The 9,167-nt window shown below is 46.8% G+C and overlaps 1 protein-coding gene across 8 annotated transcripts in view; it reads right to left on the minus strand.

Annotated features, from left to right (window-relative positions):
* RALY (RALY heterogeneous nuclear ribonucleoprotein) overlaps positions 1-5,091 on the minus strand; it is a 73,439-nt gene extending 68,348 nt beyond the window's left edge. Inside the window, exons 1-2 of one of the 8 annotated variants that reach the window (XM_074212142.1) lie at positions 4,852-5,091; positions 189-237 (exon numbers count right to left, since the gene is read on the minus strand). Coding sequence is in view for 5 of the 8 variants with exons in the window: in XM_074212140.1 (XP_074068241.1) it covers positions 189-272 (84 nt within the window). In the remaining 3 variants the exon portion in view is untranslated. Of the gene's footprint in view, positions 1-188; positions 4,321-4,851 lie in introns of those variants that run through there. The other 7 variants (XM_074212140.1, XM_074212141.1, XM_074212137.1 and 4 more) reach the window with 7 other exon arrangements.
* Between the last annotated feature and the right edge of the window lie 4,076 nt (positions 5,092-9,167).

Here is a 9,167-nt window from a genome sequence, read left to right on the forward strand (position 1 = left end):
AAGTTTGTTGTGTTGAATGAGATAACAGCAGTAGTAAGACATATTTGTAACTCTAAGTCATTATATTAATGAGTTATCATTAGGATTAGCAGTCTAGCACTGGACCCAGCAACATTAAGTATTGATAAATGAATAGCTTTACTTGGGAAGGAGAAGGAAGGTTCAAGAAGATTAAATAATTTAAATACCTTCAAAGTTTTCTTCAGATAAGTCCAGTTAAAAAGTCCACATGAGAAACTAGAAAATGAGATAAATTCCTTTAGAATAAACATTACCTAGCCAACAGCAGGAACTTATAAATTTAATCTTCTAATAGGAAATAGTGAGAATCAAGTAATGATTTATCCTGATAGGATTTCTGACTTTTCAAATGGCATTTACAGAATCCTTAAATGTCAGAATAAGAAGTTTTAGAGATAATCTAGTCTAACTTCATTATATCTCATAAAGAATAAGAACCCAATCTCTAGTCATCTGATTATAAATCCAAGGGTCCTCCTCACTCCTTAGATCTCACTTTTCATAGCTCAGTCTATCTGGGGAGCTGGAATTAAGAAGCCCAGATTCAATGGGGGTCTTAGGAAAAGTCCCCTCAACATGACTATGAAGGGTTTAATCTCATATTTTGAAACAAATGTAAATTAAAAAAAAAAAGATGACCTGGTCTAAAAAGAAACTAAACATGATGTGATTCAGTGGGACTGTTCGGAGACAACAAAAGAAAAAGCTTTTGGAAATAGAATAATGTGTCAGAACGATCCCAAAACAAGAAACCTGGGAGTTTATGAGTTTTGGAAACTAATCCTAACTCTGAGACTAATTTACTGCTTTAGTTTGATCAACCTCCTTCCCTTCTTTGGGTCTCAGTTAACTACTGTCGCTTACATGGCTCATTTTCATTAATACAATGCTATCAAAAAAAAAATAGAGCAAAACTTCAAAAGTCTGATCAAAGCAATGACCTATCAAGATTTCACAAGAATAATGGTGAAAAAGGTGTCCTGTATCTAAGCAGAGAGGTAACAGGACTATAGACACAAAATGAGCCATATATTTTTAGATATGGCCAAAGTTGGTTTTGTTTTGATTGACTAATCCACTTATTACAAAGATGTCACTGGGAAGTGACAATTAAAAAAAAGGAAAAGAATATGAATTTTAAAAAATTTAAGGAATCTCAGAGATCTTCTAATCTACCCAATCTAATCTACTTCAACAAGAATCTCTTCTAGATTAATGACAAGTACTGATTAATGAAGAACAATCATTTTAATTTTGGACAACTCTAATTGTTAGGAAGTTTTCCCAAACATCAAGCCTAAATATGCTATTTCTACATACTGCTCCATCTTCCGGGGCAAAGCAAAACATGATTATTCCCAATTTAATGTGACAGCCTCTCAAATACATGGAGACAATGATCTCATCTTATCTAAGACTTCTATTCTCTAGGTGAAAACATGTCCATTTCCTACATCCTATTATTATATAGCATGGTCCCCAATCCATTCATTATGGCTGTCTTCCTTTAGACAAACTCCAGCTTGTTAAATTCTTCCTAAAAATATGGTGCCTACAATTTAACACAAAATCTCAGATGTGGTCTGACCTGGGCAAATTGCCAGGGGACTATCACCTCCTCATTCAGGACACTATGCCTCTATTAATGCAGCACATCACTGAATTAGCTTTTCTGAATGCCCTATCTCACAACTCATTTTGAGCTTGCAGTCCCCTGTAAATCCAAGGTTTTTGACACAGGCACTTTTGTCTAGTCATGCCTTCAGGAGGCATTGTTTGATGCCAGGAAAAGCAAACAAACCACAATGCTTCTGGAGTCAGAAAAACTGTGCTTAATTCCCATTTCTGATGCTATACGTAAGACCTTGGATAAATCACTTAACCTCCCCTGAACCTTAATTTCCTCTTTTACAAAATGAGAGGGTTGAACTAGATTGTCCCATTCAACTCTATATCTATGATCTTCATTCTCTAAACCACAGGATTTTAGAGTTGAAAGGGATTTGGAGGGATTCTGGTCCAATCCCTTCATTCTACAGATGAGGAAACTGAAGCCCCAGAAGGCAGAAGGGTTTTGCTAATAACTGCAGCAAGCAGCACTGCCAGAAATTAGGCTTCCAAAATTATTCTTGACATGACACCAGGGATGTCACATTTTGCCCCCACACAGGCTGCCTTTAACTGGCTTGAATAGACAGGGAGAATCATGGAAACATTTTGGGAAAGGAAGGGACACAGAAATGACTAAGGAGTTACAATCAGTGCTGATGCCCAAGGTGTGAGGGAGGGAGAACCAACAATCTTTTCTTTGCTTCCAGTTCTTCCAGTGCCACTCTCAAATAATCACAGAATCAGCCTCTCTGAACAAAAAAGAAATCAGAGGTATTTTATGAGGCCCAAGGAGGGGAAATAACCTTAGATTATCCTGACCCCTAGTTGAAGGGCTGCCTGGAGGATAAATAACAGCTAATGTTTATATAGCATTTAAGAGGTTTACAAAGTTCTTTACAAACTTTATCTCCTTTCATTCTCCTTTATCCCCATTTTACAGAGGAGGAAAACTATGGCTCAGGGATGTTAAATGACTAGCCAATAATCAGAACAATATGAGCTTAAATTTAGAGCCAGATCTTTCTTGATTCCCAGCAGAAAGTTCCTGTGCCACAAATCATTATGATAAGACTAGTACTTCTAGCTTCTTTTGGTCTCTATATAAATCTTGGTCTCCTCCATTCCTGAGCAGTTATTTGGGTCACAGAAGACCCCAAGAATGCATAGTCAGATGAACTCCCTATGTCCCTGTCTCTTATCTACAGCCATCCCAGAGAAGGTATCTAATATCAGCTGCCTCTTCTATAGGAAACACTGCCCATCCCCACCCCCATAGCCTTTGCCCCCTACCCTTGGAATCCCTGTTTTCCTCGGATAAGAATGTGAGGAACTCTTCATAAGCCTAGGCTCCCCAACAAATGCTGCTCCCTAAATGGATCCCAGAACCCTAGGTCAGGATTCTGGCAGCTGCCAAAATTTAATCCTTCCCTCTGAACTAATCCTTCCCCAGGGTCAGCAAGGTCAGGAGAACAATTTTTCAGAAAGGTGATCTGCCCAAGCAGTCCTCTTGATCTATCTCCAACAGGAAGCTTTAAATGCAAATCTTACCCTCCTGTAGAAATGAACCCAAGCAGTCTTAGGGAAAAGATCTGGACTCATAGTCAAGAGAATTGGGTTCTAGTCTCAGCTATTTTACTATAATTTGTCACTTCCTCCCTGAGTTTGCCTTCTCTTCAGTATAATGAAGTTGACTGGACTAGAAGACTAAAACCATAAGTAGCTTACCTGGAGTTCTTTCTCTGACATACTTAGAGAAGGTGATTTTTAATGCTCTTTGCATCCAGTTCAGGAGAAGCTTTGGGTCAAACTCACTAGTCTAAGAACATTAATAGTTTCTCAGAGTTCCAAAGGCAGAGGGGAAGCCGGAGTTTAAAGCCCAAACTAGGATACCTTATCTTCCCACCAACCCAGCTTTCTTTACCCAACCTCCCTTTAATCAAAGATGTGTCAGATCCTCCCTCCCCACCTCCCCAGTACATCCCCTGGTCCCAGCTAGATAAGGGAAGGATCTTCCCAGTCCTCTTTATCTTCCAACTCTAAGGAATCTCCAGCCGAGACCTCTTAAAAACCAGGAGACCCTGCTTTTGCTCAGCCAGTCCCCAAACCGGCTTCAGACAAAATGCTGGATGTAAGGAGCCACAGTTTTCATTCAATCCTAACTCCAAAACGGATCAGGAGAGACACCCTGCCAGGAACTTCCCCAGAGAGCTCAAAGGACCAATGGCAGCAATCCAACAATCCCATTCCGAGAGCCTTACGAGCGAAGGAGACAAAAGAAAATCAGCTGCAGCCCTCAAGGGTCTTACATTCTCAAGGAAGGCGCATTGGGGAGTAGATTGCCTTTTCACCCGGGTCTCCAGATGAGACCCCTTGGACTGACCTAGCCCGCGGTTTTCCAGAGTTGGGGTCAGGGATGGACCGCAGCCCTTCCCCTCTCCTCCCAAATCCCTCCTTCCCTATTGTTCCCCTCCTCAATCCCGGAGGAGCTGGTGGGTGGGTGTGGGGGGAGGGGAGCAGGGAAAGTCTGAAGACAAATTTATTATTTATTTTTCTTTGAGTTCTCCTTAGCCTGAACGATCAAAATAGGGGCTCGGAGGCCGGGAGCTTGGCCGCGGCCCCTTTTACGATCGCTATAACTCACGGCAGGTTACAAAAATGACTTTTGGGGGGGAGAGTACAGCAAAGACGCGGGGGGGGGGGGGGAGCCAGAAGCGGCATCGCCCCAAAGGCCCCGGGGCTCCGAGGGAGGGGACCGCCTCTTCCCAACAGCAGCCTCGGGCCTCTCCCTGCGGCCCGGCTCCGGCCCGGATCCGCGGGGCCCGGTCCTGCAGGGGCGGCCTCCGAGCCCCGGCCCGGGGAGGGCGCGCCTCGCCTCACTGCGGGGAGGTGGCCGGCTCGGACGCTCCGGGAGCCCGCGAGGCCCCCCAGCTCCCAGGCCCGGCCTCGGAGCAGCGCCGCGGCGGCTCCGGGGAAGGAGGCCCGGCCCGGCCCGGCCCCGCGGGCGCCTCTCCTCTTTGGTGTATTTACTCCGTCCCGGGCCAGCACGTGGTTCCCTCCAGGAGCCCAAAGTGTTTCTAAAAATAGGCGGGGTGGGGGCTGGGGGCGCAGGGCGGCTCGGAGCACGGGAGAGGGACACGGCCCGGGAGAGGGACGAGGAGCCCCGCCCGCCCGCCCGCCCGGCCCCGGCCCCGGCCCCGGCCCGGCCCCGGCCCCACTCACCCGGCCGGGAAGGTCAGCGGCACAGAGGCTCCCGAGCAAGCCGGAGAGGCGGCGGCGGGGAGGAGCGAGGGCCGGGCGGGAGGGGGGCGCGAGGCGGGCCCGGGCTGCAGGGGGAGCCCCGGGGCGGAGGCAGCGGCGGGGACCGGGCAGGGCTGCGGGCCCGAGCAGGTGCGGCCGCCCCCGCCGGAGTGGTCGGCGTCGTCGTCGCAGCCGCCGCGGCCACCTCCAGCAGGCCCCCCGCGCACACCGCTGGGGAGCCCGGACGCACTGACAGCGGCGCCGGGCGGGCTGGGGCTGGTGGTGCTCGCGGGCCACACCACTGAGGCGAGAGGCGCGGGGGGCGCCCGCAGGACGGGGAGGCGGAGCCGGGCCCCCCGCGGCTCGGACCCCCGGGCTGCCGCCCGCCCGGCGCCCGCGCCCCTTCTCTTGCGTCTGAGCTCAGGGCCGAGGAGACGCGGCCGAGCCGGGAGGCGGCCTGGCCGGCGCAGCCTTCCCGACCCCCCTTCTCTCCGCTGCGCTTTGGACAGCCCCTGGGTCTCGCGGGGGAAGGCGGGGCCGGGGGCGGGGCGCGAGCGGCCCGGGAGGGTCTTCGGGAGGGGGCAGCCCTCCGGCGCTAGCCCCACCCTCTCAGGGGATGGGGATGGGGCTCCCCGGAGCAGGCGGCCCCGCCCTCGGCCTTGGGCGGACTGCCGCGGAGCTGAGCCGGCCCGGGGGACCCCCGGCCCCCGGCCCCTCCCGCCCTCCCCGAGAGGCAGAGAGTAAAGGCAGCTTCGCCCCAGGCCCTGCCTGCCCTCAGCCCGTTGCACCTGAACGCCTCTATTGGAAGAGCCTGCCTGGTCCCCCAGCCCGAGCTTACAGCTCATCTGCCCAGGGGTCGGGCACCTTAGGAATATGTAGACATAGTGAGGTGGAAGGAACATATCCTGGCGAGAAAGAGGCTCGGAGATTTTCTTTACACTCACCCTCAGGTGTGCAGTTGGGGAAACTGAGGGCAAGAAACTTGCCCAAGGTTGAAGAGGAAGACAAAGGCCTGAAACAATAATAATTCCGTGGATGTAACTGAGCCAGACGCAGAAGCTTACAAAACACTTTCCATCCATTATCTCATTCGATCCTTCCAACAACCCTGTGAAAGAGGCCGGACCAGGATTTATTATCTTCGTTTTGCAGATGAAGAAATTGCAACCTAAAGAGAAAGAATGGCCTTGCCCAAGATGGCACAAGTACTAAGTAGTAGGATCAGGACTCCAGCTAGTTCATGGGAGCATAGATTTCAGGCTAGAAAGGATCTCAGAGGCCATCAAATCTGACCACTTCATTTTACAGATGAAGAAACAAACCCAGAGAGTTAGATGAGTTATCTAAAGGAACACAAGCAGGAAAACAGATCTAAGATTCAAACTCAGTTCCTTCAATTCCAAATCCAGATGTATAGTCTTGCCATCTTAGCACCCTTGCCCCTGTTGATTCTAGCTGTCCATGGTCCTCCTTCCCTGACTCTTTCAAGAATCCTCATACTGTTCTCCTAATTCATCTCAATAAATAACCCAAGTCTGGAACAGCTAGGTAGCCCAGTAGATAGAGCACCAGCCCTGGAGTCAGGAGGACATGAGTTCAAATCCAGCCTCAGAGACTTAATTACCTAGCTGTGTGACCTTATGTACATTGCCTTGCAAGAACAAAGGGGGGAAAAAAGTAAAATAAATAACCCAGTCTTCATAGGGAGCACGGAACAGAGGTCCTTTACACAAGTCTCTCCTTCTGAGGTTTCATTGGACTAATTTTTATCATTACTTTTTAAACAAAAGACATGTTGGCATCTTTAAAGTACAATCTTCATAATTGAGGCAACAAAATGGCCCAGCCTACTAGGCTGCAGGTCTTCAGAATTCTCATCAGCAAGAGCAGGGTCTCCCACTCTCCTGTGACCTCCTGCCTATTCATTGGATAGAAGTCCACAATCAGAGGGAAACGCTTTAATTAAAATCAACATTAAGGACTCACTTGATGAAGCAGAGTAACATTAACAGAAATATAAATGAGGTGGTTTGTAGATGTGTGGCATTTGTTCTAATGAGGAAACCTTTTCTACTGCAACCTATTCAAATTAACTGAGTCCCAGACAAATAACAGATGTACCCTTCCTCCACACCCCCACCCCAACCCTGTAATTAACTTTGTTGAGGCCTGTTCCCAGTCTATAACATTCCTCACAGATGTTCTCAAGTAACATTACTCCACATGTTCTTGGCCATGTTATGTCTCACTGCCTTCCATGTTTTCTCCAATTTGTTCTCAGACATAGTCCCTATACACCCCCCCCCCCAACAAATTCCCAGTCAAGATGTTCTCAGTCTTAAACTTAACATTGAGAAGTAACTAGGTGATCAGTGGATTGTCTTTGGAGCCTGGAGTCAAGGAAGTCTCACCTTCCTGAATTCAAATCTGGACTTAACACTTATTACCTGTGTGACCCTGGGCAAGTCACATATCCCTGTTTGCCTCAGTTTACTCATCTATAAAATGAGCTGGAGAAGGAAAAGTTAAACCAGTCCAATAGTTCTGCTAAGAAAACCCCAAATGATGTCATGAAGAGTGGAAATTGACTGAGAATAACTGAACAACTGAGAATGCCTGAATGCCATGGGGATTAGGAATGAACCCATAGAAATCCAGGTCAGGATTTAAGCTCCTCCTGCTATACACTCCCTAATTTAAAATCCAGGACTAAACCTGGATTAGAGGAATAAAAGGGTGAGACTGAAGGGGGAAAAAATCAGAGAATTGACCAGTAGGGGGCCAGGGCTACAAGCCCCTAGGGCAGCACAACAACCCTAGCCAAACCTGATAAATTCAATTCCCTACAGATCAGAAACTCCTCTGTTCAATCAAGGAAAATGCCCAGAGATGAGTGTTTCATTCAGGAAACAATAAGGATTTGTTGCTGGATCCAAAATACAGATTGAGAAGATTGTGATTATAAATTATAAGACTGGAAGAGAGAGAAAGGTTATATTTGATTATAGATGTGATACGGAGTTTATTAAGTTGGGGAGGGGAAATCACATGGTCTGGCCTGAGCTTTAGGAAAAATCACTTTGTTGATTGAATAGAGGAAGAACTGGAGTGGGGAGAGATATAGTGCCACCTAACAAACTATCACACTATTGCAATAGTCCAGATGTGAGGAGATGAGGGCAGATACCAGGTTTGTGGCAGTATCAAAGGAGAGAAGGAAACATATTTGAGAGATGTTGGCAGATGGTCATCTAGAGACACACTTAAATAAGTCACTGAATATCCTAGGGTCTCAATTCTCTCATTTGTAAAATGAGGGAGGAGAGGACCTTTGTAGTCCCTTCCACCTATGTAAGTAACTATGATCTGTGACTCCTCTACAGCAAATAAGAGTGTTTGGAAACTTCTACCCTTTCTTCTCTCTCAGCTTTCATTTTCCTTTTTAAGCAAACAGCTAAACATACCTTTCTCCAAAGTGGAACAGATTGGATATGGGTCATGAGAGATAATGAATAGTTAAGGATAATGATACCTAGATTGTAAACCTGAGGAACTGGGAGGATGGTGGTGCCTCATCAGTACCCAAATAGTTTGGAAGTGGTGAGGGCTTTTAGAAAACTACGAGTTCCTTTTTGAACATGCTTATTTTTAAGTTGATTACAGGATATCCAGTTCAAGATGTCTAATTGTCATTTGGAGATAAGTAAATTTGAGAATCATTAGCATAGATGATAATTTATTGGAACTGATCAGATCACCAAGTGAAATTGTTAAGAGGGAAAAGGGAAGAAAGTCCAGGACAGAACTCTGTGGTACACTCACATTTAGTGATCATGATCTGAATGAACAACAAAGGAGACTGAGAAGGAGTGGTCCAATAGGTAGAAGAACCAGGTTAGAATACTGTCCCAAAAATCTATAGAAAAGAAAAATATCAAGGAGATGAGTATGATTGACAGAGCTGCAGAGAAGTCAAAAATCCTTGGTAAACTTTTCAGAGTGGTTTCAGTTAAATGATGAGATTGAAAACTAGTTTGTAGAGAGTTAAAAGAGTGAAAGGAAAAGGAATGGAGGCTTTGCAAATGGCCTTCTAAAGGAGTTTAACCACAAAAAGCAAGGGGGATAGAGGATAATTAGTGGGTTGAGAAGGATCGAATATGAGATTTTTTTAAGGGAAGGGGAGACATGGGGATGTTTGTAGGTTGAGGGAAGCAGCCAGGGAGCAATTGAAGATAAGTGATATGGTGAAGATTATGGAGGGAGCAATCTTCTGGAGAAGAGAAAATAGAATGGCATTT

The sequence above is a fragment of the Macrotis lagotis genome, chromosome 1, assembly GCF_037893015.1.
Source record: "Macrotis lagotis isolate mMagLag1 chromosome 1, bilby.v1.9.chrom.fasta, whole genome shotgun sequence".
Taxonomy (NCBI): Eukaryota; Metazoa; Chordata; class Mammalia; order Peramelemorphia; family Peramelidae; genus Macrotis; species Macrotis lagotis.